General features: G+C 40.0%; 2 protein-coding genes and 1 long non-coding RNA gene across 7 annotated transcripts; 2 read left to right on the plus strand and 1 right to left on the minus strand.

The window, feature by feature from the left end:
* The first annotated feature begins 246 nt into the window (after positions 1-246).
* On the plus strand, positions 247-15,492 carry stxbp4 (syntaxin binding protein 4). 3 transcript variants are annotated; one of them, XM_077738527.1, is made up of 23 exons: positions 247-496; positions 1,625-1,698; positions 1,768-1,863; positions 1,968-2,037; positions 2,213-2,287; positions 2,777-2,862; positions 2,935-3,040; positions 3,160-3,292; positions 3,701-3,807; positions 3,878-4,082; positions 4,207-4,270; positions 4,443-4,471; positions 4,960-5,056; positions 5,190-5,311; positions 6,032-6,121; positions 6,206-6,271; positions 8,454-8,648; positions 8,706-8,822; positions 8,905-8,954; positions 10,129-10,259; positions 13,276-13,333; positions 13,434-13,559; positions 13,971-15,492. In XM_077738527.1, the coding sequence occupies exons 1-22, from the start codon at positions 441-443 to the stop codon at positions 13,540-13,542; spliced, it is 2,136 nt and encodes a 711-aa protein (XP_077594653.1). In that variant the 5' UTR covers positions 247-440; the 3' UTR covers positions 13,543-13,559; positions 13,971-15,492. The 3 variants fall into 3 exon arrangements, with proteins under 3 accessions (XP_077594653.1, XP_077594655.1, XP_077594654.1); XM_077738529.1 differs by lacking the exons at positions 13,276-13,333; positions 13,434-13,559; positions 13,971-15,492 and adding an exon at positions 10,652-12,281 and having other exon boundaries at positions 248-496; XM_077738528.1 differs by lacking the exons at positions 13,276-13,333; positions 13,434-13,559; positions 13,971-15,492 and adding an exon at positions 10,748-12,281 and having other exon boundaries at positions 248-496.
* Positions 13,237-16,410, minus strand: LOC144211360 (uncharacterized). 2 transcript variants are annotated; one of them, XR_013329592.1, is made up of 2 exons: positions 16,220-16,410; positions 13,237-13,510 (listed from the first exon to the last, which is right to left on the minus strand). It is a non-coding gene; the product is annotated as an uncharacterized LOC144211360 (long non-coding RNA). The 2 variants fall into 2 exon arrangements; XR_013329591.1 differs by having other exon boundaries at positions 16,272-16,384.
* hlfb (HLF transcription factor, PAR bZIP family member b) lies at positions 15,774-18,512 on the plus strand. 2 transcript variants are annotated; one of them, XM_077738530.1, is made up of 4 exons: positions 15,774-16,402; positions 17,467-17,802; positions 17,958-18,172; positions 18,268-18,512. In XM_077738530.1, exons 1-4 carry the CDS (start codon positions 16,273-16,275, stop codon positions 18,484-18,486), a joined length of 900 nt encoding a protein of 299 aa, XP_077594656.1. In that variant the 5' UTR covers positions 15,774-16,272; the 3' UTR covers positions 18,487-18,512. The 2 variants fall into 2 exon arrangements, with proteins under 2 accessions (XP_077594656.1, XP_077594657.1); XM_077738531.1 differs by having other exon boundaries at positions 15,837-16,402; positions 18,271-18,512.
* The last annotated feature ends 169 nt before the right edge of the window (positions 18,513-18,681 follow it).

Below are 18,681 nucleotides of genomic sequence, written 5' to 3' on the forward strand. Positions count from 1 at the left end.
AAGCAATGCCCGGACCCCCCTTTCCCACCCCTTCTCTGTACTAAAAATATTTTTTGGTTCCACGTGTGTGGGCTTACTTATTCTGCATATTATTTGAAATTCACGGATGTTCTTTTTTACTAGATTGCTGCGTGCGAGTCCTGTTTATGGGTGATTTGCCTGTGGTTGCTGATGTTATTTGTGTGTTCTTCCTGATGTTGTGTAAGTGTGTGTGTGTGTTTGTGCAGGCCAGGTATCAGCAGGGATTAGTGTGTGAAGGTGTGCGTGTGTGTCTCAGCGTCTAGGCCGATTTAAGCCCCCCCAACATGAGCACACCAGCCTTGTCTCATCTTCGTCTTCCTCAGAGACGAGCAGCGTTTTGTCATGGCAGTGTGTTTCCAGTGTGTGTGTGCCAGGGTGCGCGTGTGATTGGCTGGTCGTCCTCTTGCTGACGCCGTGCGATGCCATTTCTCCCGCAGGAAGCGGAACGATTCAATGGACTGTCGCTGCTCTACTGGTAAGCTTCTTTCTTGGCTTCTATCTCCATTTTTTTTTTTTGCTTCAGATTTCTTTCGTTGGATGAGGTCATGGACTAGTTTGTTTAGTTTTTGTTGTGATTGTTGATTTAGAAAAGATGTCTTTGTTTATTTACGGGCACGTGCGTCAAATGTTGACGTCCACATGATGCTGTTGACACACGGATGTGGGCTGGCCCTTTAAAAACATCATGACAGCTTGAAAAGCGCTTCCTGTGCAGATTTCAGTTGGTCTTTATTAATGTCCGTTATGGATTTGTTTGCTTAGGATGACTGGTGATATTTTGATGACATTTTATTTATTGAATAATTACCTCTTTTTCTTAGTATTTTTTTAATTGACTTCATGAAAGCCATCAACTTTAATAGCTAATATGTGAAGGCATGACTTTTAATTCATTCAAATAGTGCTGCATTGGAGGCAACTTATAAATTAAAATTTTCTCTTAATTCAAATTTTTGCTCATATTTGAAAAATAAGGCACTAATTGGAGAAGGAATTGCACAGAAAATACTAATTTTGACCACTCATCACAGATATTAATAAGAATATAATTGATTTTTATGTTTTTTAAAATATAATATAAATAATTCAACCATTGGGCAACTCATAACTAGGTATACTTTAGTAAACATTACTTTTTAACTCAAAACTAGCCCTCGAAATTTTATGTTTGGCATTCTAGGTTGCATTTAAACAGTTTGACCAAAGGAAACAAAAATCAATTTAATGTATTTGGTTTACATTAAGAAGGTGTCATTTAAATCTTGAATGGACACCACTTGTGACTTGCTAATACAAAGTACAGCTTGCTTATGTGTTGTTGCAACAGTGCTTGACTTTGAATGGTGTATATGTGTGTGCCTTTGTGTGATGTTAATGACTGGCGGCAGGTGATCAAGCAGATTATCGGGAATTAAGCGATCAGTTTAATTGCAGGCGCTCCAGTCTGCTGCTCACTTGAGGACGACGTCCCACTTTTTCAGTACATTCAGTACACCGTATAGTCAAAATGATTCCATTTTTTCCATTTTTTTGTTTCATTACTGCTTCGAGTGTCATGCAAGTGTATGAATGAGTCATAATTTGATTTTTGGGTGCATTCAAGGACCATCATGGGCCCGCACGGCATCAGCCGAGCCGTCCACCGGCTGGAGTTCTGCCACTGCAAACGAGGACTGGGTCAGTCTTTTTTTCCCAGCATGCTTCACTTCTCTGTTTCTTGAAGTGCTGATTCTTTTGAGTATTCAGGTGTAAAGATCATTGGAGGCTACAGAGAGCTGACCGGAGAAGATTTTGGCATCTTCATTAAAAGAGTCGTAGCGGGAGGACTGGCTGCACTTGATGGTTTGCTTTACTTTGATTTTTTTTGCTGAGAATATTTGTAAAAAATGATTCTATAATTTTTAGAATCATCTTTGTATTATCTGTCTCTCTTCTTTGTGTTCCAGGTCGGCTTAAATCAGGTGACCTGATAGTTGATGTGAATAACATCAGCCTGAGAGGCGTCACCAATGAGAGGTGCACAATGTGAAGCTTTCAGTACCATTCACTTTGATCAAAGTCCAAGTTCATTTTGACTGGGAGGGTCGGCAGGGCTTGATCTTACTCAAAATGGATTGGATGTCGCCATTTTGCTTTTCAGATTTCATCTAGTTGTGATGGAATCTTGCTTTTGTGTTGTTTGTACGTGTAGGGCAGTGGAAATCCTGAGAACGGTGTCGCTGTCCAATCACATGTCCCTTCTTGTTGCCAGGGACGACGACTCCAGGTGAGCACAAACGTCTATTGTATTCATGTAATAGTATTTTAGTTGTACTGCTTCAAGGATGTGTATATTATATTTTTTGGGTGCACTTTATGCCATGTCAATCTAATCTGCTCAATAACTAATGGTTTATACCATAAAAAGGGCAACTAGGTGAGTTTTCAGTCCGTTCTCCTCTAAAAATATGTGAGGGGAAAGTTATCATAAAGTGGTTACCCCAACAACAAGATAACTCTCATGCTAGTTGAAAGTCAAACGCCAGTTATTTTATTTCCCGAAGGAAGCGTCATCTAAGGGTACGCCCTCCGGTTACCACTGTCCTCGCCGCCACCTTGTCAGCAGAAACGCGGCCTGACATAAGAGTGATGACGAAAACATCACCCAGCTAGCGGCCTTGTGACTTGCACGTGTTTAAACACCTGTCTCAAAAACCAGAAGAAAAAAACACTGTCATTCTAAACACAACTGCTTGTTTGTTTCCATTTATTCCAGACGGGAGTTTTCGGAGCTGATGGAAAAGTATGGCTCCGGTCCTTTGGCGGCGTCGGGTCGTATCTCTCCGACTCAGCAATCCGCAGGTGAAATATGAGAAGAAATATGGAGCCTCCACAGTTATGTATGACTCAACTCTGGGTATTGTTTCAATGCAGGGAAGCTGACAGACGCCACCACATCTTCTTGTTTTGCATCTGATAACCCCCAACTGCTCAGCCCTAAAGAAGGGGTCTCCATCTATAGTCATACAACCGCCTTCAGGTGCAGTCACAGACCTCCACCCCAGTTTTTGAGGCGATGTGACAGGGAGCGGAAACACTTGTGATGGGATTGCAAGGGAAGTGTTACACAATGTGCGTGCCCATCCGTCCTTTCCGCAGCGACAGCGTGATCCAGTTGATTTGCATCGCCAAGGGCAGAGGCCTGGGCCTGGTTGTCAAGGGTGGAGCCAACCGTGCCGAGGGTCCCATGGTTTTCATCCAAGACATTGTGGCGGGAGGAGACTGCCAAAAGGTCGGTCTATTATCAAACAGCTGGTCTGTATCATGCCAATGAAAATAAGGGGAATAATAGATGCGTGTTGTTGCCAGAAGTTGACATTATGTACTGTCAAATCAGCAAGAAAGTACTGTAAAATTGGCATTTGAATCTGTACCACCATTGCGGCTGTCAAACATGCCGACTGTCGAACTAATGACTAGTTTAGCTTTAGCACACTCTTTTCTAATTCTTTAATTGTAGAATTCTGACGAATTTAAATTCAAATTATTACTAAATCTGGGCCAGTGTTTTATTTACTGTAATTCCTGCTGTTTTGTGGGCTATTATATTATACATATATTTGTTTTGAAGTGCATATAGTTGTAATGTATTAGATTTTCAATTGTATCTTATTCAACAATGTGCTTTGTTATTGTTAAGGATGGCAGGCTGCAAGTTGGAGACCAGCTGGTGTCCATCAACAAAGAATCGCTCATCGGAGTGACGTACGAAGAGGCCAGAACCATCCTGAGCCGTACCAAACTCAGGTCTGTCCTGCTCGCAAACCATCTGTGTGAAATTTGGAGCTTTGGGAGTTTCACTGTTGCCATATCACAGACCAGATCCTACCGTGGAAGTGGCCTTTATCCGTCGTCGGGCGTCGTCCGGCTCGAGTAGTGGTTCTCACAGTCCTGTTCCAGGGGGGAATATAGCCAGGCCTGCGGGTCAGGGTGCCGAGCCACTTCCACCGGCTGTGGTCACCAAGCTGACATCTAGCCGGAATCCAGCCAGTGAGACGCTGCCGGCTGTCAACATAAGCCAAGTGATGCTTTCAGCACGTTTTGTCAGATACTGTTAGAATTTGATCTTAGTTTGACATTGCCTTCATTTATTAGTTTCATTCGATTCAGTTTTGCACGCTAACTGAATGTTAAACTTGTTTGCAGGTTCGAGTGAGTCCAGTCAGAACCAAACATGTATCCTCTTTGCCTGAGCCAGATGCAAACCCAGGTAGGATTATTATTATTATTTAGCTATTTGATGCTTTTTAGGAATACACTTGACACTGGGCTTATTTTTGGTGATGTCATACTTATTTTTGACAGTTTTCCTACATTGTGGCTGAGCAATAATCACAAAATTAATGGTAATGTAGTAAATTTCTATGTGTTTTTGCTTTCAGGTCGTCTTAAATTGGAGCAAGTGGAAAAAGTAAGCTTTTCCTTTTACATGTATACTGTATATCTACAGATATATAGTATTTGAAGTTTTTTGTATTGACCCACACTTGCTGCCATGGCAACAACGGCATTTTTATTAGAGATGTCATGATCAAAATGCACACTAGAGGACGTTCTGTTACAAGGATCACTCCTGTGTCCTATGCTGTTCCACTCATTTATTTCCTATTTATTCTCATTTGGCCATGTGAAAAGTACTTTTCCAGCTATTCAGATCATCTTTAATTGATGGCAAAATATGGTGTTGTTATTATTGATATCATTGATTTATATAACATTGTTAAATAAGATATGATTTTGCATTGTTTTCTAATTGCATAAATTAGAATACAATTGAATGCACATTTATGAATACAACTCATAAGTGGAATATTCTGCTAGTTTGTCATTTGAGAGGAGTGCAAGTGCATTTATTGCATGCGTATTGATCTGCTTTTATGGATGTGTGCGCGTGTTCAGGCTTTGGACATGCTGGGCCTGAAGCCCTCAGATGCTCCACGCCAAGCACTCTGGTCCCGACTGCAAGCGGATCTAGCGGGGACGGTGGCCTATGCTGGTAAGAACCCGCTTCACCCCCATAAATAACAACAAAAAAAACACTTTTAATCTGCACAATTGCGCTAAAGTCTGTTCATTAGTTTTTTGCATCTGTAGTTGTCGTATGTTATAAATGACGTGACTAATGGCAGATTTGGAGATCGCGACCAGGGAAGCGTTCGGGCTCCAGTCGGAGGACTCAACCACCCTGTCGGGGTCAAAGTTCACGTGCGAGGACCTGTTGAGTCTGCTGGAGGCTCCCGCCCACCGCTCGGTAGGACACAAACACTTTGGTTAGAGAGAATTGTAGATCACGATCTGTAAAACTTTAGAATAAAAAAAGTACATGATGGGGAAGTAAAAGAAATGTACCTATGTTAATGTAAGAAAGCAGCTGGTAGTACGTGCTAAAGCCCACGTTTGTGCGGCCGGGTTCCAGGACATCGATGTTGCAGCCATTGACCCGTTGATGATTTGGGGGAGGGGGGGTGTCCGAGCAGTCCTACTTAGTGAATGGAAACATTTTCGAAAACGATCACTCACTTTTCCACCAGTCATCAAATGTAACTTGTGGCTTATTCCCAATTACAACTACCTTATGGATGTATACTAATTTGTATTAATGAATAATTTAGCACTAGTATTTGGGTAATCTATCAATCAGAGTTTACATGTATGTGTATTCATGTACACGTACATGCATATCTATATAAATCCACATTTACATATACATGCATATCTATATACATATACATTTACATGTGCATGTACATGCTATATCTATAAACATTTACTTATACATATGTACATGTATGTACATCTATCTATATGTACAGGTAGATAGATATGTATGTATATACGAATATGTATATACATATAATGTATAAATTGTGGATCACAAATGTATTTTTCACCAAATGGTGAAAATAAATGTTATTTAAAACATTTTCACTTCCTATGACCACATAAGCCTAAATTGTACATCTGATTTTAGCAGTCAACGGGTGATTGGGACGACATTGAAGAAATGGAACGACTAAGGAAAGAGAACCTGGAGACTCTAAGGGAGCTCAAAAGGTTACAGGTGAAAGCAAAATGTTATCTTAGTTATTTTTGCAACTGTTGATGTCACATGATGACTCACCTGGTGTTTGGCGTTGATGTTCAGGAGCAACTGCTGGAGTCTCACAGAGTTCAGCAGCAAATGGAGGAAGAGATGGACATGATGCGACAGGTGAGGATGCATCCTACAGGCGTGTTCTGGAACATTGTGACGTGACGAAACATTTCGGTGCCTTGGTACAGATTCTCTTTTACATTGAGTTATCATCTTTTGGTGCAGTCACTTGACTTGCAGAGCGTGGGAAGAGAACATGTGGGCAAGGGATGTTAAAATAGCTCATCAGGTGAATGTGGGCGCTCCTCCTCTCTTCAGCTACATTTTATGTCTATGTATAACGGTATAACGCAGCCAAAGTGGTCCTGGCAGGCAGGTGTGGGAGGACTGAGCAGCCGCCATTCAAAGCGTAGAGAAAAATCTCCAAAGCAAAAATGCTTCCTGCTTTGTTTGTTTTGTTTTGCTTTGTTTGTTGTGATTCACAAGCCTCCCACGCGTCTTGCTCGTTTTGTATAAAGCCATCCATTCGTACAATAGAAATTTGATTTTAGCTTTAAAATATATAATATTTTAAATCCTGGGCAGTATTTTCACGTCAAAACAGAACATTTAGGGCAGAGTTTAAGAAAATATTTTTTGGCTTTAAATAGGGACATTTAAAGGAAAGTTGCATGTGAAATTTGTATTTTTGAGAATTTAAAACATTTATTTTGTACCTTTTCACTCCGATTTTGTAATATAGCTGTCAGTTTTTAAAGGAATTTCAATTAATTCAAAAAATAATTGAATAAAATAGAATTACCAACAAGTGGGCTGAACAAAAATCCAATGTGAAGTAAATGAAAAGTAGTTTTAAGTTAAAGAATAAATGATTCATGGCTCCCTGAATGAAAAGAAGATACAAATGAAGGAAAGAAATAAAGATTGAGGTCAAGAAATATAATGAAATATGCCTATGAGAGTCACAGACATGACAAGCCATAGTTGTTGTCATAGCTACGACAACCCGAGACGAGTACAACAGTCTGCTGCCGTGTCCGCCCGCACAAAAGCCACGCGCTCTTTTCTCTCACACGGTCAGTTGTCTGGGCCCTCATTACATAGAGTGGCAAGACCCACTGTCCCCTCCTTTTGCCCCTCTCTAAACCACAGCTGGAGAGGAGACTGCTCACGCTGCGATCCATTAGTTACTCAACCAGTTGCTCATACACACACACACATACATACATGCATGCACACTTCTTTTCCAAAATAGGCCCAAGTTTGACCTGGCATCATCCACGCGTTGTGATTTAGAACACGAGGGCTGATCCCATAATGTGCTGTGACTGAATTCTCTTAATTTGCATGTTTGTGTTTTTTTCTGCGGGTGCACCAGTTTCCTCCAAAACGCCTAAAATATGCAAGATAGCCTATCTTGCATAGAGTTGAACACTCTAAATTGTCCATAAGGGTGAGTTTGAGCATGAATGGTTGTTCCCATCCTTGTGATTGGCTGGCGACCAATTCAGGGTGTTCCGACTGCCCAAAGTTGACTGAGATTGGCTCCAGCACTACCAGAATATAAGGACACTGGAAAATGAACATTTACTATGCAAAATCAACTCATATGTCAATATCTGTTTAAGTGTAAAATACTTTCAATGGTTTTCATGCTACATTTGTGTACTTTTGCAACATTTGCGAGAGTTTTATTCTCCATGCAGCTTTTTTTTTCATGCCATGTGATATGATGGCGTGAACCATTGTCGGTTGGCGGGCAGAGATGGCGGTTGCACCCCCACGTGTGTACACGTGTATTGATATGCCTGGTGAGGACGGACGGTTTGCAACGCCCCCCTCGACCAAAACCGGCTTATGTCCACTGTGCAAATTCCACGTGAGGACTATCGATAATCAGACACGCACAATTTTAAGACGCATACACACGTGTGCGGGGGGCTACATGTGACATGACAGAGTAGGGCTGAGTAGCATGTGCGCATAGGTGTATGAGATGAGTGGTTTTGTTTCTCCAGTTACATTGAATTGACAATGTTATGTCAGGTGTGCATCTCTCCTGTAAAATTGTATCATTTGAACTGCAAATTTATGAAAAATTATGAGTATCTGGCAACCCATTCCTGGCAGGATAGGCTCCAGCACCCTCCCGCGGAAAATCAATGCATTTTTTTTTGCCTCATCGGCAAATAGTGTGGTTATTTTGTTTGAAGAAAACCGGATTATCAAAAAAATGTGTTCTTGTGAAACATTAGAAAGTCACAAAAGTTGCTGCCTGTTTTTTCTTTTTGCCCGACAGGACGCAAAGACGACGGCCGAGGAGGCGCAGGCCCTACGGGCACAGGTGCAATTGGCCGGGGAGGCTCAGAAACAGGCCCGCGGGATGGAGATGGATTACGAGGAGGTGGTCCACCTGTTAGAGGCCGAGATTGCAGAGTTGAAGAGTCAAAAAGCCAAAAAGCCGCTTCAAGCACCTACTTTGCTGGAGAATAAGGTATTTATTTGTGAGTTGCATCATTCAGGGACATTGATGGCATTTTTTGCACTAAAGGAGGAACACGAACAACTGAAGAAGAAAGCAGCCGTGCTGGAATGTCAACTTAGAAAGTGTGATGCTGCGAAAAAAACTTTAGAGATGGCAACTACTAAACTGCTTGCTTTTGTTGAGGTGAAAGATACAACTTTATCTAACTAATGAAGTGGCCATTGCACAGAAAAACTTTAAAGATATGATTTTTCTTTTTCTTCAGAATGTCCAAGAGTTTCTACTTGAAGGACTTGGCCCAACCAAAAGCTTCAGGTATGACTAAGTTGATTCTCATTATCAGTCATTTTTACTTAAAATTACTTAAACTTTTCAGCAACAGGTTCCTACAAAAATTGGTTCACTTTACAACAGAAATTCATTAAAAAAAACACAATGATTCCTCCTAAGATCCTTTAAAAAAATCCCCTAAATGACCTTCATAAATTCCTAAATTTCCAAGGATTCTACATTTCAGGTTCCATTAAAACCTCCTTGAAATTTTTTTCCCTCTCTGCTTGACCAAATTCATCCATTTCCCCTTTTTTTCATAATTATTTTTGTCCAGCAGTCTTACAAAGTTATGAAGTTTCCTACAGTTTCCGTCAATGATTTTTCATTGGACTGCACATTTACCACGTTGACCCACATGAGCCCAGGTGGGCTCCTAGTTAGCCACTTAGCGATAATAAGCCCCCGCTGCCATGGTGCCTCATTACCAAACGTCTGCGACCCCCCAGAGGGGCCAACCAGCAGGTAATCACCATTTCTCCGTGTCAAGAGTTCCTCAGAACTCACAGGACAGAACGACTTTGCCACAGTATTGCTTCCTTCCTTCTTTCATCGTTGTCCTTCCTTGAATCCTAATCACATATTTTCCATCTGTATATTCAATTTTTATTTTAAAAAAAATCCCAACGTGCATCTGGTCCGATGCTTTGCGCGAGTACGATTGATTTCACCATGACATGTTTCTTGTGTAAGCCCACTTCAGTCAATCAGGTCAGACTGTGGCAATATTAAGTGAGATTGTGGTGGGGGGGTCAGTATGTCTCAGGTTTCATAACAGGCCCCCACACCGCTTCGTCCTCACCTTTTCTATTGCGTTTGTAGGCCATCGCTCTTTGTGTCTTTTCAAAATCAAAACACGTGTCTGCTGAGTGGGTCACCGAGTACAAAATAAACAGAAAAGAACCATCATGTTTCTGCACTTTTAAAGGTTATAGACGTCCAGGATATGAACTGTACTTAAATTAGTGTAAATATGATTCGAATATACTCTCACTCCAGAAACTTTCACATGCGGCATAACACGATGGATCCCAGCCAGGTCAAAAAATGGATTAGAAGTTAATGAGGAAACTTGCAATCACTGTTCTATATTTTAGCTTGTCTTTGTTGAACTGGATGTTTACCCGAGGTTGTTGTTGTTGTTGTTGTTGTTGTGTAGTTGTGCTGACATGAAAGGGATGAATCAAGTGGGACCCTCCCGACACAAGAAGAGCTCGTGGACGTCGGCGACCCTGGCGAAGGAAGCCAACGAGTTGAGTACTAGCGTCAGGAATATCCTGGAAGTGGAGAGTAAGTCGTTTTTATGGATACAACTTTGTTAAAGATTCCCATTGACTGTCCTTGACAAATCATGCATGTTTCATTTATATTGACTTTGTTGTAAAATGACTGTTTTGCACTAATGTCGATACTGCAGGGTCTTAAATCTAATACAGTTGTAGAAATGTATGATAAATAGAATAATTTTCAAATGTCATGTACTTTGCATAAAATGTGTCACTTCCAATGTCAGCATTTTTCCATAATAAGCATTTAAGAAAGCTCCCAAAGTTTTACATTTAAAAGATGAGCACTGAATCTTCGTAAACAGAAAGCGTTGATGCCGAGAGACAAAAAAAAAATGGTTAAAAAGTCTTACGAACTGCTATACGTATAATGGAGACTTGCTTGAAACTTTCCAGTTCCAATTTGAGACTTCTCCCCTCCTCTCGACCCCCGCATGCGCCCCCTTTGTGGACGCCGACCTTTGTCGCGAGTGACTGTCCTCCATGTTTCAGCACTGACCTTCTAGTGGACCCCCCGCGAGCAGGACGTGGAGCACCTCCGTAGACGCTAAGTGTGGTCTTCAACCTGCATGCACTAGTAAAACTCCTTCTGTGCATTTATCCTACACAACTCATTTTTCCCACTTACAATGAAGTCACTTCTATCTAGCAATAACATTAACATGAATATATTAAGAATCCAACTTTATTACTCATTTTTTCATGCTCTATTTAAACCATAGCACACATCTAAGATAGGTTAATAAGTTTAGCAGTTCATTTTCAAACTGAAATTTTAGATTTGTATTGTTATGTCTGTCTTTGTTGCTGCAGCCTTTGTGTTCCAATAGATTGTCATTATCAAATTACTATTAGTTGTGCGGTATAATTCAGGTAGTTTTAAAAGCAGTGGTACAGTGGTATTTGTGAGATTCACATGAATTTACAATATATTGTCTTTCTATTTTATTCAGACGTGTACATATGTAAAGTATTATTCCTTTGAATCATTACTCAAAAATTAGCATCACATATATTGCATACAACTAAGACTGCCTATAATGTAGCTAAATGTCTTGTGTTTATGATCATTTAGGACATAAGTGCATACATGCAAATTAGTCTATGATTAAACTATAGGGTTTGTGTATATAACAGTTTATTTTACTAAGTTACAAATACATTTATTTTAATAGAAAATAATCCAGTCTATTTTTGAAACATATTTGTAGTTACATAAATCCTAATTTATCACCCACTCATTTCTACCAATGGAAAAAAAACATAAACAATAGTTCCATTTGTTCTTTATCCAATGAGACAAATAATTAGAAAATTTATTTTTTTTATGTGTGATAACTTTACAAAAAAGAGAAAGACTCAGCAAAAGTCTTTTGAGCCACTAGGTCAAGCACTTTTAACCTACTTAAGGCAGGTAGCTCTTACCTAATCACACACACACACACTCACACACAATAGAATGATGATGTTGATGATGATGATTGTGGTGGTCAGATGAAAAGGGACGCCTAAAGAAAGAAAGAAAGTGGGTCATATGGATGTAGGAGAGTTTTTCTTCCAGTCACCTCCATCTGCTTTTCATCACTTGGCTTGTTGCTAGGATACCAATAGCGGCTTGGCATTACACACACACACACACACACACACACACACACACACACACACACACACACACACACACACACACACACACACACGTATGTAAAGATAGTGTTTTGTAAACAAAGCTGCTGGCTATTGTTTTCTAAGAAGGATTTTTGTCAAGATCAAACTAGTCAATAAAGTTTGTGACGCGCAGCAAAGGATGAAAACCTATTTTTTTAAAGGCAATTTTTTTCGATGGTTTTTGCATGTTTTTTTCCCCTTTGTTTAATTATTGTCGATCATTTTTTAATTATTATTTAGTTTTTTGTTTTGGTAAGATGTTTTCTTTTTGCGCTGCCAAAGTTCTAATGACGAAATTTGTCATTTTAATTGTTTGTGAAATGGAAAGTGCTCAATAAAGTTTGTCTTTGACGTCTTCTGACTTGACAATGGCTACATTTTTTTTGTTATTTCTTTGTCCTACTTTAATTAATTTTTTGTGAATTTTTTTAATTCTAATTTTACTTTTTGCCATCTTTTTTTGGAATCATCAACTTCATCATCAACATTTGTTTTGTTAAAGTACCTTTTTTTTTTGTTTTTTGTATGCCGACCTCATGAAAGTCGATTGGGAAAGATGGATCTTGACATTTGGAGCTTTGCATTGTGGGCCTCACAAAAGAGCTTCATCATCTTCAACTTCCTCACTTTGTTAGACTCGAGGACCTGACAAGCAAGCGGGTGGTCTTAGGTTTTCACATTCAAGGGGAGAAAAACACTTTTTCTTTTTGTTGCTGACACCAACAAGAACAATCAAATCCCATGGGTGCACTTTGACACAGAGGGGGCACAGTAACAATGACATGCTGACATTAAACCACTATCACCTCATGACATTTATCATAGCATGACCTGGTTGATTATTTGGCTTTGCTTCCCCATGTTTTTTTCTATTTTTAATTTTTTTTGTAATTCTTTTGATGGTGTTGTGAATACATTGTATTTCCCAAGTTTATAGCACTTCATTTTCTTTATAGTTTTTCTTATTTTGTCAAATTTGAACCCTTGTGCTTTCATCAAAATGTTTATCTCAGTGTATTTTGAAAAAACATTGTATTTTGTTGTATTTATCTTGTTTATCAAATCCTTTTATGTACTTAGGTTTTTGTACTGAAGTATTTTTATTTTGTTTTGTTGTTGCTATTTTGTATGATGTATTGAATTATGAAACACCTGTTAGCTTCTCCTTTTTAGAATTCTTTGTCATTTTCCAATGTGGCCAATTTAAAATTGCCATCTTCTTATTTATATCCTAATTTCTTCAATGCTTGTATCTATTATTGTTTTTTGTATAAATATATATATATATACATATATATAATTATAAAAGCGCTATATGTTTTTTGCAAATTCTTTAATGGTATAATCTTGTGCAGTTCTTCCTTATGGATGGGAGGAGGCATACACAGATGACGGCGTCAAGTACTTCATCAAGTAAGTACGTGACATGATGCTCCTTTTGGGATTTTGCTGGCATCATCAGCCACAGTTACCATGACAATAGGTCATCTCTTTGCTGTTTGCCTTTTGACAGCCATGTGACACAGACCACCTCCTGGAGCGTGCCGCTGGCTGTTGCCGTGCCGACCACAACGACGACGCCCTCTGAGGCTACAAATGATAAGGAGCAAAAACAAATGTAGCTGCTTTTTGTCATAAGGTAAGTCATTGGAAACATTAGAATTGGGTTGAAAATTGGGTTTTGGGGTTGTGGAATTGTAGTTATTTTTTATTTCATATATGTTTTGTACATTTTTTTTAACCTTTTTCAGTATTATTCGTGTTCTTTTTTCAATTGCGACTGAAACGTTTCTTTTTAACAATACTGTAACGTTCGCCTCAATGGAAACGGGAAAAAAATACAAACTTAAAGGGGGAGATGCACTCAGACCAAAAGGTGACCATAAGAAAGAAAAAAAACGCACACAAATACGGGGTTTAGGGACAAATAGATTTTTTTCACATCTTAATTGTTTATTTATCCATTTTGGCAATTTTGTCCATCATATAATTTTTACTTCTTTGTACTTCTTGTCATTGACCTGCCTTTTTTTCCCCCATTTTCTGCTAGGATGAAGATGAAGGCACTTATTGTTGCTATAGAAACAACCATAATAAGTATGATTACAAATAGGGAAGATCAACAAACTGAACTGTGTTGCAGCCAATCAAAATTCTCTAAAAGACAAAAACACAGCAATTGGGCCAACTTTAATCACCAGAAGATCCATTCATTGTAGTAATTTCGATACAAACAGAAAAACACACACACCAACACACACTCATTCTCTCACTGTTATGTCACCAAGACAATCGATGCGCGTGTGTTGGTGACTGTGAAAGCGATTTGTTCTTTCCTCCCAAAGTAACTGAATAAAAGACTCCAGTAATCTGATTACTTCTCTCGACACAAAGGTCAAAGCAGTATGAGACTATAGTGTTATTTATAGTGTACGTCCGTGCGATGGCTGCAGCTGGATGCAAATATTCGCAAACATTTACATAGCGTAAACGTGTAAATATTGACAAACATTACTAGAAACCTCAACATTTTCCATCTATTTGTGTTTTTAAGGGCTTTTTTGTAAGCGGAAATAAACTTTCTTCAGTATTTACACTGGAGTAATCCATAATATTCTGATTGAAAAGGCACAAAGTGGAATTTATGGGTTGCCATTGATATAGGATACACTTATCTTATTATTTTACTAATGGGTAAACTTCAATTTCAAATTGCAAGTCAGTATTTTTATTTCAACTTATTGGAAAACTCAATTTCAGTTGGCCATCTATTGACCTCAATACCACCAGATGAAACCCTCTTATGTTGGCATCTATTCTACGACTTAACATGACCTCGTGACCCCGCCATTGGGCGCCGACCGCTCCTCTGTCCTACTGAGCGATAAACTTTTCTGCCTTTGTCCCGCCAGCGTCGAGGCGTTGTCCTACTTAGACAAGAGGTCAACACAACGAAGCCTTAGCAACCGTTACCAGGGGAAACTATCATCTCATGAGAATGGATGCATGTAAATACTTCCAGTCCATTTCAATATGCATCATTACTAGTGTCAAAAAGTCTCTCTTAAGGACATGTCCTGTTTCCCTGTCTCTTGATTTGACTTCCTCTTTCCTTCCTTTGGTTTGTTATGCTCTCAGGAGCACATGAGGTTCAATGTGACAAGGCTGGAGGGGGGGTGAAGGCGTGTGTGCGTGCATGCGTGTGCGCGTGCAGGTGGGCTTTGGCCTCTGATTGGTTTAAAGTAGGTCAAGACAACCCACTCATGTGACCCAGCATTCCTCTGTGGGCGTGTGCGCGTGGTGACAACAAAAACGTCATGAAAAGTCGGATAGGGATCTTTAAATTAAAGGGAGTGCATGTAGTACAGATAAGGTGAACACCTGGAACGTTTAGTAAATGTGATTATGTTAACAATTTGTTGATTTGGATACTTGATGTATTTGTTTGTTTGTTTTTCAAATTGTAGTACAGGCTCAATAGTATTGGGTTAGTGGTATTGACGACTATAAACGTCCAATCCTTTTGAGGTTAGGAAATAATGATGTCTGACATCTGCCATTGAGTTTGTATTTAAGAAAAATGATCAAATCAGTTAGGGAATGAGATAATGATCGTTTAAAATAACATTTAGTTTGATTGGAATAAGCAACATCAAAATGTAATGATTTTTTTAAAATACTAATGTTTTTTATTCAAATGATAAGATGCTTTCTATTCACTTAAATAACACAAGTAAGAAATGTATATAATTGTTCATTTCCATTGAAATAAACTCATTTGACCTTAATTCCTTTAAAATCAAACATTTTCCTTTAAGGTGAACATCTATTTTTATATCCATCTTTTTTTAGAATGTCCTTGCTGTTATTTCAAAGTACTCCTTTATTCTCTATGTTCAATTCTCTTGTCAAAGACTTTCCTTCGAACTTTAGTCATTTATTTTTATTCCCTTTCTGCGGCCAATGACAGTGGGCGTGGTCGTTGACGTGCGCACCCAGGCGTCTCAAACGACTCTTTTTTCTGACTCCAATCCATTTCAGCACCCAAACGGACTTCATTCTCATCCTACTCGCATTGAAACATGAAGTAGCCTGGAAAACTCCTTCTAAAAATCTATCTGGAATTAGTTTTCCCCTAGCCAAAAACGCCGATCTTTGCTGCTTATTGATTCATTGACTCGATTGGAAGAGTCTCTCTACACTTCGCCTCGTCCACGACGTGTTCTCCGCCCCCTTGACTGAATCATTTTTCACGGGCGATAAGAGACCAGACACCGGACAGGCTTTCTTTCCTCTCGCCGGTGTCGTGTGGACGTTCGTGTCGTGTCTGCTTTCGTGGGTGGGGCATTACCATGGACAAGATGCCCCGATTGCACGCGGGTGGCCTTCACGCAACTTTCGTGCCCTCTGCCACGCATGGAGTCCTCAAGTCGTTGCTGGAGAACCCCGTCAAGCTCCCCGACCGACATGCACATCATGACGGTACAGAGCCGATGACCATTACCGGGTTTATGATGTTTTCCATATCTCATTCATGCTTGAAAGATATACGTTGGTGTGATGCACATAACGACATTGCAAAAAAAAAGGATGACATCTTATGCTTTGGGAAGTTTTTTTTTAAAACTAAAAAGAATAAAGAAAAGGAAAAGTGCAGTTTGCATGCCATTTGGATTTAATGTAGATGACTTGAGTTTGTTGTCATGTGATAGATGCTCAAGATATAAAGCTGCAAATTGCTGCTTTTATCTGCAGTGCATATGATGTACGTCCACAGTGATCTGAACAAGATGTACATAGAAGTGCGTAAAATGATATTTTGTGACATGAAACGGACGCTCTTTTTGCGGTTTTCATCAGAATCTAAATGATTATTCCATATTCCAAACAAGAATATTTGCCATTTTAACCATGTTCAAGTAGAAGTCCTGCAAAAAGTACATAACTATTCCTTCTGGTAATAATACTGAAACCAATTATCGTTCACAATCAGACATTAAACAAGAGTTGTTATTTATAGTCATTTATTTCCCTTAGTATTCCAGAAAGCAATTGAGGTTTATGTTGAAGTAACCATTCCTTTGTGTAACATTCTGGAAACCAGCTATGAACAGAAATTAAACTAGAACTGTTCTTTTTAGTAACTGTTACTTCTAAATTGTATTGACCCCCTGAAGTCCATTTGGACATGCTGAAATAACCTTTGAAAATGGTTATGATAGACAATAAAAGATTATAATTATGCCATATTGTCTAATATTGCATAAAGCACTCTAACTCACCACATGACAGGTCATTAATGGCACTTATATTGTTTACTGACTGTTCCCATGGTAACTGTCCACATCAGACGACCTATTATTTTTCTCCCATCGGTCACATGGTCTACCTATACTTTTGCTAACTACCACAACACATACATTAACATTCTTTCTATGTAATATGAGTCTAAAGAGTACTAAACTTGCTTGACTTGGATATGAATCCCCTCATTTTTTGTTAATATGAGTCAACAATTATTAACCAAGTTTTATGGTTGGTTGCAGGATTTGACAAGGATCAGAACAAGGAGAAGAAATTGGACGATGAGTGCAGCGCCCCCCAGTCGGCCTTCCTGGGACCCACATTGTGGGACAAGACGCTGCCCTATGATGGCGACAACTTCCAGCTGGAGTACATGGATCTTGAGGAGTTTCTATGCGAGAACGGAATCCCGGCCAGCCCGGTCCAGCATCCGGCACCCCCGCCTCAGCCCATCAGGGCACCGCCTCTCCCATTACCAGTATCAGTGCCGTCCTCTGTAATGGACCTCAGCAGCCATGCCTCAACGTCTATTCACAATGTGCCACCCGGTTATCCTCTCAGAAACCCCAACAGGCCAGGTACATTCTATAGATTCTTTAGACCAGTGGTGTCAAATGTAAATTGAATTGGGACTTTGATAAAACGGTTACCTGTCGCCATCTTCTGGTGGTAAATCGTCACTGCAACGCTTTCTGAATTATCTTTTTTAAAGTTTTTTTTCATTATTCCTCAGGCCTACTCAACTTCAGAAACACCCCAAGCCCAATTGACCCCGACTCTATCCAAGTGCCGGTGGGATATGACCCAGATCCGGCGGATCTGGCGCTGTCCAGCATTCCAGGCCAAGAAATGTTTGACCCGCGTAAGCGCAAGTTCTCCGACGAGGAACTGAAACCTCAACCTATGATCAAGAAGGCTCGCAAAGTCTTCATCCCTGAAGATCTGAAGGTAATTTGGGGCTGGTGGCTTTTCAAAAATTGCCCAACTGATGGCAGTTTGGCATCGCCGTGGGAGGTAACTCGCCTTGTCTTGTTGCTTTTGAGCAGGACGACAAATACTGGGCCCGTCGCCGGAAGAACAACATGGCGGCCAAGCGCTCGCGTGACGCCCGGCGCCTGAAGGAGAACCAGATCGCCATCCGGGCTGGCTTCCTGGAGAAAGAGAACTTGGCGCTCAGGCAGGAAGTTGGCGAGCTGCGTAAAGAGCTCGGACGCACCAAGAACATCCTGGCCAAGTATGAAGCCCAACATGGACGTCTGTAAGGGCCCCACTAACACACACACTAACACACACACCCACATACATCTGTACACACAAACACAAGCTCACACAATTCCACTCTGCAGTCCCAATGGCTCCACTCACCTGTTCTTATAACGTCATTAATTTAACAATTCCACACCCTATAAGTATTACCCTTTTGACGGATCAAATTTGAGCTAACGTTTTGTCACCTG

This window comes from Stigmatopora nigra, chromosome 18, assembly GCF_051989575.1.
Source record: "Stigmatopora nigra isolate UIUO_SnigA chromosome 18, RoL_Snig_1.1, whole genome shotgun sequence".
NCBI lineage: Eukaryota > Metazoa > Chordata > Actinopteri > Syngnathiformes > Syngnathidae > Stigmatopora > Stigmatopora nigra.